This window comes from Vanessa cardui, chromosome 16, assembly GCF_905220365.1.
Source record: "Vanessa cardui chromosome 16, ilVanCard2.1, whole genome shotgun sequence".
NCBI lineage: Eukaryota > Metazoa > Arthropoda > Insecta > Lepidoptera > Nymphalidae > Vanessa > Vanessa cardui.
This window is the reverse complement of record NC_061138.1, coordinates 9,953,140-9,971,999: the sequence shown is the minus strand read 5'-3', so window position 1 is coordinate 9,971,999 and position 18,860 is coordinate 9,953,140. Positions and strand designations below refer to the sequence as shown.

General features: G+C 36.0%; 2 protein-coding genes across 2 annotated transcripts in view; one reads left to right on the top strand and one right to left on the bottom strand.

Moving 5' to 3' along the window:
• The first annotated feature begins 1,239 nt into the window (after window positions 1-1,239).
• LOC124536510 (85/88 kDa calcium-independent phospholipase A2) lies at window positions 1,240-15,741 on the top strand. Its single transcript, XM_047113065.1, has 16 exons — window positions 1,240-1,338; window positions 1,453-1,536; window positions 1,614-1,824; window positions 1,907-1,997; window positions 2,618-2,785; window positions 3,010-3,141; window positions 3,442-3,619; window positions 4,426-4,867; window positions 6,653-6,826; window positions 8,480-8,748; window positions 9,096-9,239; window positions 9,809-9,935; window positions 12,082-12,227; window positions 12,378-12,493; window positions 13,499-13,716; window positions 14,804-15,741. Exons 2-16 carry the CDS (start codon window positions 1,524-1,526, stop codon window positions 14,805-14,807), a joined length of 2,433 nt encoding a protein of 810 aa, XP_046969021.1. The 5' UTR covers window positions 1,240-1,338; window positions 1,453-1,523; the 3' UTR covers window positions 14,808-15,741.
• LOC124536511 (protein cueball) overlaps window positions 15,408-18,860 on the bottom strand; it is a 38,224-nt gene continuing 34,771 nt past the window's right edge. The window contains exon 7 of the mRNA XM_047113066.1: window positions 15,408-17,813. Coding sequence (XP_046969022.1) covers window positions 17,703-17,813 — 111 coding nt within the window. The 3' untranslated portion in view covers window positions 15,408-17,702. The remainder of the gene's footprint in view (window positions 17,814-18,860) is intronic.

Here is an 18,860-nt window from a genome sequence, read left to right as displayed (position 1 = left end):
ATAATTTATGATGTTGTATACGTGTAATATCTTATAATTTCCTCAATGATTATTAAAAAATAATGCAAAGTTAATTATAATAAAAATAAGATTGGTTTGAAGACTTTAACATATGGTAAAATTTAAATTAAAAAAAAATAGAATTTTATGACTATGTTTAATAATCTCAGGAAATATGCCGCTAAGAATACCATACTTAATTAAAATAACAAGTTATATGCAAACAGATCAATTATAGAGTTCACCACTTTGACAGAGATCACCCAAAGATCTGGATAATTCCAACACAAAAAAAAACGACTTCAAGCTACATCTATACCATTTCAAAAAAAAAATAATATGCATTAAAAAGTAAACTAATAATAGTTGCGTATTCTTAACTACAACTTAATAATCAACTTACTTTTTCTACTCATTAATGGTATGGTACGATCTATAAATTTACCACACAAGAAGATAAATAGGTACCCACCCACTTTCAATGTAACTCGGCACCTACCGATGAATAACATTGATAAAAATATTTTTTAAAGTTGTTTTAGCAAATAAAATGAAAAATATTAAAGTATTTAAAAGTCGATTTTCGATTAGTTAATGAAGTTATAATTATTGCTATTTTTGGAGCCAGTATCAGCCAAGGAAACACTACAATTTATCTAGAAAAAAATATCATCATCATCAGCCCGTACCCGTCCACTGCTGGACATAGGCCTCTCCAAGTGCACGCCACTGTGATCTTTCTCCGGCTAAAAAATAATACCCAAATAAATAAATTTCGTCAAAAATATAGTTCTGAAGTAACCATTTTTTAAAGTTTTTTAAAGTCGGTTATAAAACCACATAAACAATTGTTCATAGAAAAATGACACGCTATCATTGGTCGAGAGCTTGTTTAATTTAAGATATTCACTATTGATGTGCGATTAAAAGGCAAAAATTTTACCGAAAATTTGGAACTAAAATTAAAGACAAAATAAGTATGTACTTATGTAGTTAACGATAATAGTTGTGTGTGTGAATACAATAGTGTATATGTAATTAATTACAACTTTATGTAATTATTTTAGGAAAATCGATTTCTTTCCACTTATAAGCTATCAAAATTATCAAAAATTGCATTATTCTTAATAAATTTCTGTTCTAATTAAATTATTTTGATGTTTAGCAACATTATTGGTTCAATGTCACCCACCCAAAAAAAATTACAAATCAGAAATCATTAAACCAATTCTGTCAAATCTGTCAGAGCATAAAATCACTTCAAATAACATGTACGTATAATTTGTGTTTCAGTTTTCTAATACTTAAAGATATAATATTTTTCTTGTGAAGTCTTCCGTAAGTATATTGTATACACTACATTTCATTAAGTTCTAGCCAATATATAATAAATGTCGTTTTATTTAGTTTTTTAGTTTTGTGACAATAAATGTATGGGATTTTCTCTTACAGCATAAGCGGTATCACAACAATAAAAAATATAATTCAAAAAATTCTATGAATGGTTATTTTATAAATTCAAGATGCTGAATTCATGTAAGTATTTTGTAGGAAATTAGGCACCTTTTTTCATATATTTTTTTTATATTAATAATGATATGTTTTTGCAATAGTTATTCGCGGATTTTTTAACATTGAGGAACCGCCAAATAAAGTTCTTGAAGTTCGATCAGACAACTATGTGTCTCGAACGATAAAGTATAGAGCTGACTCTATGTTACTATATGGACCATCTGCAGCTTCTGATCGCAATAATCCACGGGATAAATACTATGAAATAATTCTACACAAACCATTTACAGTGAGCTTGCATCACATGTACAGGTATGTCATTAATCTTTTCAATATTATGATTCACTACTACCATTATGCTATACAATAATAATTATGTTTCATTTGTCATCAGTTTATTGCGTACTGAGGATCTTCAGGCTTGTGAAGAACTATTTATTGTATATAAAGAAAAAATTCCACATTATATCAATTTAACAAAAGATGTGAGTACATCCACATAATTATAAATGTACAAAAGATATTAAAAACATATGGTGTTACATAACATTCTTATTAATCATATTATTTTATCTGTGTAAATAGGTCGATAGATTACAGTTTATAGTCATCACACTATTTTTAATTACAAAAACGTGAAGTAAATTAATAAGTAATTTTACTTATTAGTCATTGTGCATATGCAATTGCATTTTTAAAATGTCAGTACCGTTTTCCTAATTTACTACTATCCTAATCATACTAATCATGTTTAGTTCTATATTTAATGTGATATTTGAGACATTATTTTTATTAAGCAAATTTGATCAGTATTTTATTATTTATAATTTATAATTAATTTTGCTTATAAAAGACAATACGTGAATCTGGTTTCAAAATCATTCTTTATTTGTTATATATAATTGTATGTAATTCAAATCATTTTAGAAATTAAATAGTGTGGTAAGATGTCAACTAAATTATGTGTAATATTAAATACACAATTGGTTTTTATTAAATTCTTAATAATTGTTAATCTTATTGGCTACCTATCAATATAATAGTTTTACAAATCAGTAATTGTGTGTAGTGTACTAATTTATTTATTATATATTATAATTTATAGTGTTCAGTAGCGAGTTTGCAGAGAATCTGTGATACCTTAAGTGAGAATAAGTCATGGTCATTGGCTCATATGGTGGCTCATTTTGGCCAGTATGAACTATTCAATGATCCAGAAATACAGAGACAAATAAATGAAGTGGACTCAAACACGGGAATAACTCCGCTAATGGTATAATCAATATTTTATTGTTAGTTAGTAATAGTACTAGTTTTTTATATTAATGAAAAGAGATCATTTAGATTCAATAATAATAAAAAAGAAAGCACATTATTAAAAGGAGGTTTATATTTAAAATATTATCAAATTCCAGAGCCGCTTTAGTATAACTGTGATAATGTTGTATATATTTTTTTAATTATAAAACCTATTGTACTAATTTTTTATCTGTGCAGTTATCAATAAAAAATGTCAATGCGCGTATGGTACAGAGCTTAGTTTCATTGAACTGTTCCCTGGACACATTAGACCATGAAGGAAATACTGTGCTACATTTTGCGGCTGCCAGCAACAAAGAAATTGTTAATGTAAGTTGTTTACTTAGTAATTACTTTATAATTTTATCTTCTAGTTTTCATTGTATTGACAATTATCCATGCTGTATGTATTATTATATATAGATGACCTTAAACGGCATTTATTTGACTTATTTGTTCTTAGAAATCCGTTGAAATATTTTCTAAATTATAAATTTTGCATATAAATAAATGCAATAAAATTAGTATCTACAATAATACTTTTGTATTTTTCAATGAGTAAATAATTGTTTTTCGCGTTATATGATTGTTTAATGTATCTTAAAGGTTGCATTTTCATTCAATATTTAGATTTTAGTCGGCAAAACATCGAATTTACTGAACAAATATAACAAACAAGGCTATACCCCTCTACACATGGCGTGCATTGCAAACGCACCGGAATGTGTGCGAGCGCTTATAGTCGCCGGGGCCGACGTTAACTTACCCGCTACTCCGGGGACTACTTACACCACGAATGCAATGCCAGGTATGTACACAATTTTCATCATTGTTATATAAATCAAAGAAATGTTTGTAAAATGTTTAAAAATTTGTATATTTTGTTATCTAGTTTTACAGTATATTTAAAGCAATATCTTCAATAGCTATCAACATAGTTTGATCTGAAAGATATTAAAATTAAACTGAAAGAAAACTTTGGTTTTGTGTAGTACTTGTATTATTTATATCAGTTGTTAGTTTTTTTTTTTTTTTAATGGTACTTTTCGAGTTCCTACTCATGACTCGTGATTTCCATGCAATAAATAATTTAAAATTTTCAAAGATTAATGAATCTTAGTACAATTGTCTTTTGGTATAAGACAATTTATGCTATTTCTAGCCTTATTACGCTTATCGCTTTCGTAGAATCCCTGTCATGGGAAACCCGATCATCATTCTAAACGTATTGATGCGTCAATATTTGGCGCTCTTCCTATTTGAAGTCATTGAAACATCGAACAATAGTAAATAAACTATAATATCGTAGTTACATTGTTGATATGGCCCACCTGACTAAGCCACCGAAATACATTACCGCTAATATAGCATATAAGCGAGTGATATGATTATATGGTTTCAGTCTAAAGCGATTTGTTGCCGATAGTTCATGTGCAAAATGGAATCGAAATGTTTTCTTGCTGATTTTCTACCAGAACTATCAAGTAATTGACGATAAATTTACTGTCTTGTGTTATTTTTTAGTGATTTCTTTGTGAAAAGTGTGGTGGATACTTGTATTTATTTATTATAAATAAAGAAATGTTTCTCTTTTTTTCACAATGACTGTTACAGGTATAGTCGGCGATGTTCTCCAAGAAAGTCAATCGAAATTATTCCAGCAAGACATGAAACGCGGCGGTACACCCTTGCACTGGGCTATATCTAGAGAAGTCTTAGAAGCGTTGGCAGATAAAAATTGCGATATTCACGCTAAGAATTTCGATGGGAGGACTGCGTTACACATGATGGTGTTACGAGGCAGATTGGAGTGCGCCATAGCTTTGTTGTCGAGGGGAGCGGAACATTCTATAGGAGATAACGAAGGGAACACGCCGTTGCATTTAGCTGTCAAACAAAAGAACATCACCTTAGTGCAAGCCCTGATCGTTTTCGGCGCGGATTTGGAAGCGAAGAATAAAGCAGGCTATACAGCGAGGCATGTTGTCCCGACGGAAATGACGAATAGTAATTTCGACAAGATTTTATATGTTCTGCATGCGGTCGGGGCTCAAAGGTGATTATTTCGTTTTATATTTTAAAAAGCGATATATTAATAAACTTCTTTTTCTTTATCTTCTCAGTAATTCAGCTCTCAAAAGTTTATTGACTTTAATATTTTGTGATCATAAATTTGAGTAAATATAAAAAGAGAAGACCCCTGTGAGAAGAGTTTTATAAATTTAATTTTGATGCATTGAACCAAAATAATGGAAATATAATTTAAAAAATTTAATCATATCATATTATTGGTAGAAAAATATCTTAATTCCGGCCAACTAAGATCGTACTTATTATAAAAGGTAAATAATATCTAGTAATTAAAAGTCGGATTTCTTGAAGACGGCCGTGATGTGGACGCATTCCTCATTGTAAATTCCCAAAAGTTTGGTCATTAAAGATATAAAAATGATTAAAAGAAAAAAAAATTAAAAGCTGACTCTATAAAGCGTGTAGGAGAGCTGGATTTTTGATCCCCAAATGCGTTTTAAACGTTGGTAGTGTGGGAGAGAACTTTTGCCAAGATTTCCAAAGGACTGGTATCAATCTCGCAAACCCCGAACACGAAATAGAGAATAAACTAAAGTAATTACTAAATTTCAAATCTCCTTGACCTTTTGTAGTTCTAAGATTTCGATACATGATGAAACGATCTCCTGGTTATTTCATTTTATTTAAATTGTTTATATAAGACATGAGACAAAAAAAAAACCCGCTGAGTTTCTTTCGCCGGTTCTTCTCAGGTCAGGGTATTTTCTTTCCGAACCGGTGGTACTGTTTCAATTGACCATCAGTAAGAAAGTGTAATACTTCTGTAATATTGAATAAAGCAATTTGAGTTTCAGTTTGATATTCTTGATGTAAGGAACGCATAATTTTTTTTACATAACCAATACATATGGGCTGTGAGTACCACTCGTCATCAGGAATAGTGTACAAATATGCCATCCAAAGAGCTGAGAATGCCCAGTGGTTAGAACGCGTGTATTTTAATTAACGATCGCGGGCTTAAACCCAGGCAAGCACCACTGAATATTCATGTGCTTAATTTGTGTTTATAATTCATCTCGTGCTCGGCGGTGAAGGAAAACATCGTGAGGAAATCTGCATGTGTCTAATTTCATTGAAATTCTGTCTCATTTGTATCCCACCAAACCGCATTGGACCAACGTGATGGAACATTGTCCAAACCTTCTCCTCAAAGGGACAAAAACCCGGCGGTTGTGGTTATTGTATGCATATGAGGAACGCAAACCAATCACAAGCGAGTAGTCGGCTAAAGCTGAAACCGCACTTTAGCGGCGCGGAGCGGAGAGGCGCGGCGCGGAGTGGCGTCGATTAATATTATATCCTAATAATAAAATAATTCAAACCGCACCACAGCGGCGCGGCGCGGCGTCAAGCGACGCAGGACGAGGAGAAATAACAATTCGTAGAATTTTTCTTTTGACATTCTCAAATTAGTATGGAAACGAACGGTGTCTTTCAAGAGTCGTGGAAAAAATTGTGGTATTCTCCCTCTTTGTAGCGAGAACGTGGGATGTCATGTATCCATGTAGATTTCATACATTTCCTTTTCTCTAATTTTTCTGCCTCTTCACATAGTAAAGACACCGCGATCACTTTTTCAAAAATTTCGTCCATCTTCAATGTCGTCTAGCTACGCACTGACTAGTGAAAAGGCCGCAACGCGCCGCTCCGCTACAGTCTAGTGCGGTTAGGCGAGGCCGCGCCGCGCCGCGCCTCTCCGCTCCGCGCCTCTAAAGTGCGGTTTCAGCTTAAGTGTGAGTGCGTGCGGCAGGTGCTCGGCGGAGACGGGCGGCTGCGGCGCGGGGTGCGCGGCGCGCGGGGAGTACAACGGCGTGCCGCCGCCCGCGCCCGCCGGCGCCGCGCCGCGCGCGCACGTGCACGACATGCTGGCCGCCGCCGCCATGCAGCGCGCCGCCGAGCGCCCCGCGCACGACCGCCGCGGACGGTGAGTTCCAGACCCTCACCATTATCACATCAATCTTCACACATCTCATCGTAGTGTTTCATTGCTTTTTGGGAATAGAATTGGATTCCAGACTTCAGTGGAGTCCCCATTTGTCGTCCCTAACAGGAACAGCTCCGCAGCATACGCGGTTAGAAAAGTTAGACAACTAACTGATATTGATACCGCTCGTTTAGTTTATTTTGTTTATTTTCACAGTATTATGTCATATGGCATATTACTTTGGGGTAACGCTGCAGACTACTAATCATTGTATATGCACTAGCGTGCATATACAATGATTAGTAGTAGTAGTAGAAGTAAGGATAAGCTTATAACGCCAAGTTTCCGACTCCGCAAAGTCAATAAATCTTTCTTGGGGCAAGGTATCCATTTCTATATTAAAATTCCACAGACATTTTTAACTTTGCCGTCTCGTAAATTCAAATCGTTTATAAAAAATACATTGGTGAAAAAGGCGTATTATTCGATACAAGATTTTGTAGATGATAAAAAAGCGTGGAATTAATACCTGTTGACTTCCAGGCAGGATATATTAATTTAATAATTGTATTAACTTAAAAATTAACTAACATGACTGTATTTTTTTAAATGTTGAAAAAGAGTAACTACTGAGTTTCTTGCCGGTTCTTCTCGGTAGAATCTACTTTCCGAACCGGTGGTAGCTTCACTTAATTGTTAAAAGACGATTCAAAAGTGCTTGTAAAAGCCCACTTGAATAAAGTATACTTTGATTTTGATTTTGATCGATTTTGTCGGCTCACGTGCCAAACGTGCGCCGTTTATTATCCGATTCGAGCACGTTTCCTTTGCCCAGTACGATGCGACCATTATGACCAACTTAGATAAAAGTAGGATGAAAATCCAAGCCGCCTGTGGCTACCTGAAAGAAAGAGGGCTGTAGATAGGTTTGAAAAAAACTAATCAAATTGATAACACTATTTGTTTTAAAATTTAGATAACCTCACCGTTTATTCCAAATAACAGTGCTGATGTCACTGTCCTCTTAAATGGCTAATGCGTCAATTTAGATTCCAGGAGCGGCCGGGTGATGATATATTGATTAATTTAGACAATTCCTTTTTAGGGTAACGGTTATCTAACTATACTTTTATGCAACTGATACTGAGCTGATTTTATATTATAGCGTGCATTTAGAAGTATTAAAAAAGCACCGATACTAATTTTATTTATATTCTAGATTAAAATCTTTCTTTTAAGCCCTCATAGGTCTAGCCTTCTAGAGGCTGAACGCTAGAACTCTTTAGATTTATTTCAGCTTGCGATAAGAGTTCTGATAAATATCTGACATATCTCCTACTGTTAGTTTTCTTCCGTCTTTGCTCAGATCGATTTAAGATACGGCGGTCATAAAAATATATCATAAAACTAAGTCGCTCCGCACCGTTTGTAAATTAAAATCAATAAACCGAACGATGCAACAGGAAGGTTTTATATGAAAATTCATATTGGTAGCATAATTGGTAACATAAAAGCTGAGCACAGAAATCACATATTTTTCTATCATGTTTATTTTTCAATCTAAAAGTTATATTTAATATTTAGACCTTGTACCGGTGTAAAGCCGGATTTAGTATAAGAATTACTTTACATTAATAAATTTTATATTCTTAGCTTACTCTGCTTGGACGGAGGCGGTATAAAGGGCCTCGTGTTGGTGCAGATTTTATTAAATCTCGAAGCAGTTGTGGGAAGACCGATTATCGAATGCTTCGACTGGGTTGCCGGGACCAGTACGGGCGGGATACTGGCATTGGCCTTGGCATGTGGAAAAAGTCTCAGGGACTGCCAGAAGTTATATTTTAGGATGAAAGAGCACGCTTTTGTGGGTACTAGGCCCTATCCTACCGAACCTCTGGAGACCATACTTAAGGATTGTTTAGGTTTGTTATTTCATTTATTATTGTAGTAACTATAAGACTTATTTTCACAATGCGTAAGAATTTAAGGTAATTTTAATTACTTAATACAAGTATCAATGTTTAGTAAGTTAAATTTTTGTAATCTAATGTTGTCTTAAATTTTCGCGATTATTACACATTGAAATAAAACTAGTTTTATTTTAATCTAATGTTATTAAGAAAACTATGTAGAACTTCATTTCTTTTGATTTTTCTTTAACTTTTGTCTTGTTTTAGTCATTTTTTTTCTATTCCTTAGCAAAGTCAAATTCAAGTTTTATTTAATTTGTTTTTCTTCTCATATTATAATTCACTTTACACATTTTCAGGAACTGAAAGAGTAATGGCGGATATCGACCACCCAAAGCTGATGATCCTGGCCGTACTGGCGGATAGGAAGCCTTTAGATTTACATATGTTTAGAAATTATCAATCTGCACAAGAGATACTAACCGAATACAATGGCACCTATAGTGAGTATTTTAAGATACACGTAGCACTTTAGTTTGCATAACAATTTTGTTATTGATAATATATATAATAGTATATTCTTATATATCAATTAGGATATATCTGTTTAAGACCAATTATTACTCAGATCCCTATGTAAGTAGCTAAAGCACTTGTGTTATGCAAAATCAGTAGTAATGACGGTACCACAGACACACAGACCCAAGAAAAGTAATGAAACTTTTCTACATTGAATTGGTTGGGAATCGAACCCTGGACTTCGGAGTGGCGTACTTCTGTAATTCGGTGTACAAACTATTCAACCTCGGAGGTCTTCAAAACGTTGTTACTAGATTTTAAGGATAACTCGTCTCAGTGAGCTAGACGACTAGTTAATTAATACCAAGTAATTTCATTAATGAGTCACGTGTGTCGCGTCGACCACGGCGGTCTTCAAAACGATGTTATAGATTTTAAGGATAACTCGTCTCAGTAAACTAGACGACTAGTTAATTAATGTCAAGTATAGGCTAGACGACTAGTCGATTAATACCAAGTACTCTCATTAATAAGTCACGTGTGTCGCGTGCAGGCCCGCTGATGGAGGGCGGCGACCAGTCGTGGGTGCTGGCGCCGCCGCTGCCGCCCGCCGAGCAACTCGTCTGGCAGGCCGCGCGCGCCACCGGCGCCGCGCCCTCGTACTTCCGCTCCTCCGGCAGGTACGCGCGCACGCGTTGATAGACAGAGAGGGAGATATAAAGGCGAAACGAGAGCAAAAGAGATAGGATGCATACTCGTATTAGTTCCACCGGCGCCGCACCCTCGTACTTCCGCTCCTCCGGCAGGTACGCGCGCACGCGTTGATAGACAGAGAGGGAGATATAAAGGCGAAACGAGAGCAAAAGAGATAGGATGCATACTCGTATTAGTTCCACCGGCGCCGCGCCCTCGTACTTCCGCTCCTCCGGCAGGTACGCGCGCACGCGTTGATAGACAGAGAGGGAGATATAAAGGCGAAACGAGAGCAAAAGAGATAGGATGCATACTCGTATTAGTTCCACCGGCGCCGCGCCCTCGTACTTCCGCTCCTCCGGCAGGGACGCGCACGCAGATAGACAGAGACGGAGATATAAAGGCGAAACGAGAGCAAAAGAGATAGGATGCATACTCGTATTAGTTCCACCGGCGCCGCGCCCTCGTACTTCCGCTCCTCCGGCAGGGACGCGCACGCAGATAGACAGAGACGGAGATATAAAGGCGAAACGAGAGCAAAAGAGATAGGATGCATACTCGTATTAGTTCCACCGGCGCCGCGCCCTCGTACTTCCGCTCCTCCGGCAGGTACGCGCACGCAGATAGACAGAGACGGAGATATAAAGGCGAAACGAGAGCAAAAGAGATAGGATGCATACTCGTATTAGTTCCACCGGCGCCGCGCCCTCGTACTTCCGCTCCTCCGGCAGGTACGCGCACGCAGATAGACAGAGACGGAGATATAAAGGCGAAACGAGAGCAAAAGAGATAGGATGCATACTCGTATTAGTTCCACCGGCGCCGCGCCCTCGTACTTCCGCTCCTCCGGCAGGTACGCGCGCACGCGTTGATAGACAGAGACGGAGATATAAAGAAGAAACGAGAGTAAAAGAGATAGGATGCATACTCGTATTAGTTCCACCGGCGCCGCGCCCTCGTACTTCCGCTCCTCCGGCAGGTACGCGCGCACGCGTTGATAGACAGAGACGGAGATATAAAGAAGAAACGAGAGTAAAAGAGATAGGATGCATACTCGTATTAGTTCCACCGGCGCCGCGCCCTCGTACTTCCGCTCCTCCGGCAGGTACGCGCGCACGCGTTGATAGACAGAGACGGAGATATAAAGAAGAAACGAGAGTAAAAGAGATAGGATACATACTCGTATTAGTTCCACCGGCGCCGCGCCCTCGTACTTCCGCTCCTCCGGCAGGTACGCGCGCACGCGTTGATAGACAGAGAGGGAGATATAAAGGCGAAACGAGAGCAAAAGAGATAGGATGCATACTCGTATTAGTTCCACCGGCGCCGCGCCCTCGTACTTCCGCTCCTCCGGCAGGTACGCGCGCACGCGTTGATAGACAGAGAGGGAGATATAAAGGCGAAACGAGAGCAAAAGAGATAGGATGCATACTCGTATTAGTTCCACCGGCGCCGCGCCCTCGTACTTCCGCTCCTCCGGCAGGTACGCGCACGCACGCGTTGATAGACAGAGACGGAGATATAAAGAAGAAACGAGAGTAAAAGAGATAGGATGCATACTCGTATTAGTTCCACCGGCGCCGCGCCCTCGTACTTCCGCTCCTCCGGCAGGTACGCGCACGCACGTAGATAGACAGAGACGGAGATATAAAGGCGAAACGAGAGTAAAAGAGATAGGATGCATACTCGTATTAGTTCCACCGGCGCCGCGCCCTCGTACTTCCGCTCCTCCGGCAGGTACGCGCACGCACGCAGATAGACAGAGACGGAGATATAAAGGCGAAACGAGAGTAAAAGAGATAGGATGCATACTCGAATTAGTTCTGAGTGAAAAATGAGCATTCTATTGTGTAACAATCTATTGTGGTTTGTTAACATTAAATATTGCAAATATAACACATAATGCACTTTATTGTTACACATAGATATCTTAGACTAAAGTCCGGTTGAAGAAGGAAAAAGGTCGATAGGAAATCGATAAGAAACGCCTTTGACCTTGAGTTGACATAGTGCTTAATCATTAGTAGCTAAGGTAAAATAGCCATCACGTTTCTATTGTATGTTTGTTTGACTGTTCTTCGAGATAAATAACGATTTTATGAAAAAAATATTTTTATTATTATTTTTTTACAGATATCTAGATGGTGGTCTTATCGGTAATAATCCGACCTTGGACGCCTTGACGGAGCTGACCGAACTGAGTTACGCGTTGGAAGCGACGGGTCAGCACGATAAGGCTAAAGTGGCGCGTCCTAAAGTCATCGTTTCTTGTGGAACGGGTCAGTCAAATCAAATAAAAAAGTTTTTTTTTTCTATATAAAGTAACAGCCTGTATATGTTCCACAGACTCCTCGCCTATTGTGATGGACTATTAGCTTCTTCCACTTTATCAGATTTAAAAGTCTATTTGAATTTATTTTAAATTTCAGGATTGGTGCCCCTGACAGAGTTAAAGGATATCGACATTTTCAAGCCCGAGGGTCTGTTCGAAACGGCCGCGCTAGCTTTTAAACTGCCGAAAATGGGAAGCCTTCTAGTTGATCAGGTTTGTGCCCGTTTGGTTTATTAAAATATATATGGAATTGTAATTGCGTCTCGAGTCTCTTGTTCTTGGGCCTATAAATAGGTATAAGATTACATAATAGTACAAGACTTCATAACATTTGAATTACATAATTTAGTTTACACAAATGAATTTTATTAAACAATTTTAAATAAACCTTCAATAAGTTAGGAATAAAATAGTTTAAAATAATGGATGAGACTGCTTGCAAATGTTTGCGTATGTGTTAGCGCATGCGTGCGTGCGCACTCGTGCACGTGAGTGCGTTGCTGAAGGTGTTTGTATTTATACATGGTTGTAGCATTTTTTAACATCATAGGTAGATAATTAAAAATGAATTATTTGTGTGTGAACTAAAGCTTCCTTTCTGATATCTTCGCAGCTTTTTCCATGCTTCACCATATTGACATACATTTTCCATAGGTAGTTCGCGGTGGTATTTCATACTTTGTACTGTACGTGATTACCAATCTTTCATCAATACACTACCATTGTTCAATAAGATTCAAAAGAGTCATACAATCTAAGTGGTTTATTCTTATTGAAGTTAAATAGCTGAGATGGCTCAGTTGAGCTGAGATGGCCCAGTGGTTAGAACGCGTGCATCTTAACCGATGATTGCGGGTTCAAACCCAGGCAAGCACCACTGATTCATGTGCTTAATTTGTCTTTATAATTCATCTCGTGCTCAGCGGTGAAGGAAAACATCGTGAGGAAACCTGCATGTGACAAATTTCATAGAAATTCTGCCACATGTGCATTCCACCAACCCGCATTGGAACAGCGTGGTGGAATATGTTCCAAAACCCTCTCCTTAATGGGAGAGGAGGCCTTATCTCAGCAGTGGGAAATTTACAGGCTGTTACTTTACTTTTTACTTTACTGAAGTTAAATATTACGAGCCTATTGTTTCAACCTCGAGTCGCGGATTTGTTACCCGCAATCTGCGGTGCAAGAGTGTGACAGCGCGGCGCGTTGCGGTTGCAGGCGACGCAGTCGGACGGGCGCGTGGTGGAGCGCGCGCGCGCGTGGGCGGCGGCGCTGGGCGCGCCGTACTACCGCTTCACGCCGCAGCTGTCCGACGACGTGGCGCTCAACGAGCGCGCCGACGAGCGCCTCGTGCCCGCGCTGTGGGAGGCGCACGCCTACATGCGCGCGCACCGAGACCGCCTCGCCGAGCTCGCCGCCGTGCTGCGCGACGAGCCGTACGTACATACACTGCGTGCCATTGATACTAATAAAGATATATAAGATAGATAAGAATAAAATAAATATAAATATATAAATAAACAACATTTAAATTATAAAAATAAAAATATCAGTTAATAATAAATTAAATGTGAACTTGACTTTGTAATTTGAAAAGATTTGATTGGTCAGGGGGCGGAGTCAGGCCGGTAAACAATGACAACTCACTGCATTATTAACGCGAACAGACTATAGTACTCGTTGACATGAGACTGATTAATTTATCGAAACATTCGAACAAAATTATTCGTGTAAAAGAATAGTTGAACACCATTTGCAAAATTAGTTCAATAACATGTTTATTTTACACTATATATATGTCGGATCGACAGCGACATCAGTACGATCGTCAGACATCATAGGGGCGTATAACTAGGGTGATCGAGCAAAGAGGAAACCGCGAATACAAAAACACGTTTATTCTACGTTTATAGTACTTAAGACACTTATTCAGTAAATCACTGTATCACACTTGGTAACGAAGCGAATGACAGTTCCTAGGATGGAGGTACTGGTCTTCACGAGAGCGGAATCGTAAGTGAGTCGTCTCTGAGCGCCTCCACCGGGTAGGCTCCGTCGTAGCACGAAGTTAGTCGCGTCGTGACGTCACGACAGTGCTGCCGCCTCGCGGGATTCGTGCCGCGCTTCGTTACGCTAAGGAATTCATGACCGTCTCCGACATATATAAATAAATATTTAATATATATAAATATATATATATATATATATGAGTCAACATCACATACATTACTCTGATCCCAATGTAAGTAGCTGAAGCACTTGTGTTATGGATATCAGAAGTAACGACGGTACCACAAACACCCAGACCCAAGACAACATAGAAAACTAATGGTAATCTACATCGACTCGACCGGGAATCGAACCCGGGACCTCAGAGTGGGGTATCCATGAAAACCGGTGTACATACCTCCCGACCATGGAGGTCGTCACTATGTAAAGATGCACAAATAAATGAATATAAATAATATTTGAAAGACGTGCTGTCTTACTATTTTTTTTTAATTATTAATATTTTGTTTTCAGGTGAATTATTATATAGAGAACCTTCTACACGCACACCGCTTGGCTGTCAAGTGTCACGTACCTTGCTCGCTGGGAGCTTGTTTATTTTCCAATATTACTTATGGGTATTTCTTTTAGTTTATAGAGATGTAAATGTGCGTTAAGTCAGTTGTTACAGGTTAGTTATAACGGAACAAGAATCTCTATAGTTATAATTAGCACTTGTGTGTGATATTGAAATAGAAAATGTATTTATTATTACATTTTAAGTAAAGACGTAATATATGTAATCTGTATTGATTATTGACATGAAATAGTAATTTAGTATTTATTTTCAAATGTTTTGGTGTTGAAAGTTGTGTGTATTTATTGTATACATGTATTCTAGAGTTAGAAGTGACTAGTCAACCTTTAAAACTTTATGTGACTTGTTATATAGTAAAATGAATTCTGAGCTTTCAATATTATGTATGAAATGTAAACCTTGTAGCTTTAGCATAAGGTCGATATTGGCGCAACTGTTTTTTCATCTTGTATTGTAACTGTGATATTTCAAAATTCTGTAACATGAAGAATAAATAACTGTTAACGAAGTCAAATGTATTTTATTAAAAAAAACACAGGGTTTAATTTGCAAAGCACTTTATTTGTAAAAGTTTTCACTAATGGAGGCTCATACAAAGACTCAATAATATCACATTTCTGATGTGGATATTATTAATCCACGAACTAAGCTAATTCTAATAAAAATGCTATTCTAAATTAACTAACTATACTAAGTACCAACATTAAGTGTTTGAAACGGAACATAAAACTGTAATGTGCCTCTCACGGTCAACAGTGTGGTAACGTATCCAAATAAAGACGGAAATTTTGAATAACTAATTTAAGAAAAGAAAATGTAGATACAAATAATTTTGTGAGATTCTACAACAAAAAAAAAATAAAGAAATTTGACACCAAAGATTATAACAATCGGCATACTAATTTGCTATATTCAAATGTGTATAGCCGGCACACGATAGGGTTGGCAACACCAACAAGGAGCTAGGTAATATCTAGCGCGACGCAGTATAACCTTCGTACCACATCATAAATTGATTGCATGTCATGTCTTCACATGAAATAGTTGTCAGGTGGGTCTTCATTGAACACCTAATTTAGAATGCTAAGCGAGAATGCTCTGAGGTACTTAAAATGATTACAAATATAGGAACGTAGAATCTTATTCTAAATGTTTAACAAATTATTACCAAATATTATTTGGAAACTTAAGTTTAAATAAACAACGCACATTATTTCACAAGGTAAAGGGTCCACAATGCTTTCAATTATAATTAACATCAATATTATATATTGAAACAAAATTTTACTTTTAAAACCAATAATTAATATATAATTATTTTTTTTTTCTTATGAATATTATTCAGCAATTCTGAAACCAAAAAAGTCGAAAACTGTATTCATTAATATAGTTCTTTGAAACAATACAAGTCGCTATTAATTTTTAACATAGTTGGCGAACAAATGGGCCAACATTGGCCCCGTAAAAATATTAGCCATACCTGACAGAGCCAATGCGCCGCCAACTTTATTAAAAGTAATTTTAATCTGTTTAACAGAATCTTATCTGTATTGTTTGGCACTAAAAACCCTTAAAATTTTGGGTTCTTTATTACTGATAATGAAAATAACACTACGTTATAGCGTTTAGAGTTTAAATGAACCATGTATATATATATTTTGAATATGTACATTATATCGAAATATTTAACGTGAATTCAGAGATAATTCTGCTCGGTAAATTATTCAGAAAGGATTTTAGAATCTGAAAGCAACGGGACCATTTTCGCTCATTCGTTAAGTGTTTAAAATAAATAAAACTATGAAATTATATAAAATTATTGAATGACAATTTATATACGTATTTGTTGCTTGGTGCAAGTTTCAAGTTAATATTGTCAAAGCGTAAAAATTTTAAACCAATTTTTAATTTCTATTTAATTAATACGGTTTAAGTTTTTAGATATATTTCGTTACAGATTAAAATTGCCTTTACGCTTTTTTTATTTTGATTTGCTGCGTTTTAATTTCGTAAAGACTGCAAAAATTATGATGTTTATTTTTATTTAATTTTTGTTCTTATTTTAAAAATTTCCGTACAGGATGTTAGGATAACATGACTTATTAATTGAAATAAATTTTGTTACAAATATAAATTAATAAATAATTAAATAATTTTGATCACTTCAAAAACTTATTTTTATTATAGAACATGTCAATAAGAACGATAAGATTAAAATTATAAATTAATTTCAATAAATATAGGTAAATGCGCCTAATGATCTATCTTCTAATCTTATGGAATTTGAGAAATTTAAAAGAAATAATTAACAAACATAAAAAAAAAATACCAAAAAATAATAATTAAACTAAAATTGTATTAGTAAGTACGTGAATTTTTCAAAATGTCGATTTTCATAAAATCCTATTAGAAGCCGAATTCAGCTAAGTTTATAAATGAACATCATGTGAAAAGGCACCTTGTGATACAAAAATCATATCAAATCAATAACCCGAAATACATCCAATCTTTTGTACAACCTTAGAATAGGTTACCTTAAAATCTAATTCTATTGGACTTTTAGCTGCCTTAAAAAATCTATGGGGTCATAGGTTATAAAAGTTACATACTTAATAACATTAAAATATGACAGTCTACTAACGGTATTGCTGTTTTAAGTATCAAAAAATAATTTGTAAATGGCAACCCCGTTTTCATAACCTACAATCCAACGAAACCAAAATAACTTCAACGTAACCAGTTAACATGGTTCTCGCGCCCTACATCGAATATCACAATAACCTTTGGACTCATCACCAAGTACATAAGTACGTAAGATATGATTTTCTTTGCTTTTTAATATATATCGTCTTGTTCCATATTCGCGATTAAATTACGCTTTTCTTCTTTACCAGGCTTCGCATCAACTAGAGTCGGTCGTATCGCGTTTCTTGGTTCAAAGCAGGGCTGAAACAAAAACAATTAAAATTAAAGGTTTTGTGATTCAATACCTTACATTTATAAAAAAATAATTACACATATTACGGTGTTCGAGTGTTGCTATCATACTATAATCGATAGAAATATTTAAGCAAGCAGTAATCGCTATTCACAATTGCAGCACATACGCGACTTTCTGCAGTGCGATTCTGTAAGAATTCACTTCGTGTATCACTCGTGAAATGTTGACAGATTATATTTTTTTTAATTATAATTGTCAATGTCACAAATCACATTCTGACATTTCACGCACTTCTTCTATGGGAAATTCGAGTTTCATGTTACAGAACTACGTTACAAAAAAAAAAGAATGTAATTAATATGCTTTGACATTATTAATTAGCATAGAAATTATAATTTATAAATATTTATATGGGCCTGGATTAGTGCTTTCATTAGGGTTAATGAAGTAGGTGGACTATTTCAATATAATGTTGCGTTTCTATTGTAATAGGAATTAATGTGCCCTGGACTGTTACGAAATTGCTACAAATATAAATAGGTATTAAATTCATATACGTCAGCCATTGTTATAAATAATTCAAAAAACTATATTTTATTTTTTATTAAGTAATAACATACAATTCTCAGGCGTTTTATTAGTTTGATGCCTTTTCGGTATTATATTAATGTATAAGCAAAAATAAAACACACACTCACATATATGTAGTTATATATGCTTAAAAAATAAGTTAATGGAACGAAATGAAATCTATAACATATAATAAAATTGGAGTGCCTGTTTGTAATATTAAAATAGCCCTTTTTTACTCAATGCATTATCAAATGCAATATCTAATATGTATTTATACACGGTAGATATACCAAAATAACATTTTCTACAATTTTTGTTGGTCTGTCTGTTTGTTCCGGCTAGTCTCTGGAACGAGACTTTCAATGGCAGATATCTGATATAATAGGGAGTAACTTAGGCTACAATTTTTTTTTGTTATATTCAAAGGCGTACAAGGTCGCGGGCACAGCTAGTTAATTATAATTTTGAAAAGTATTATT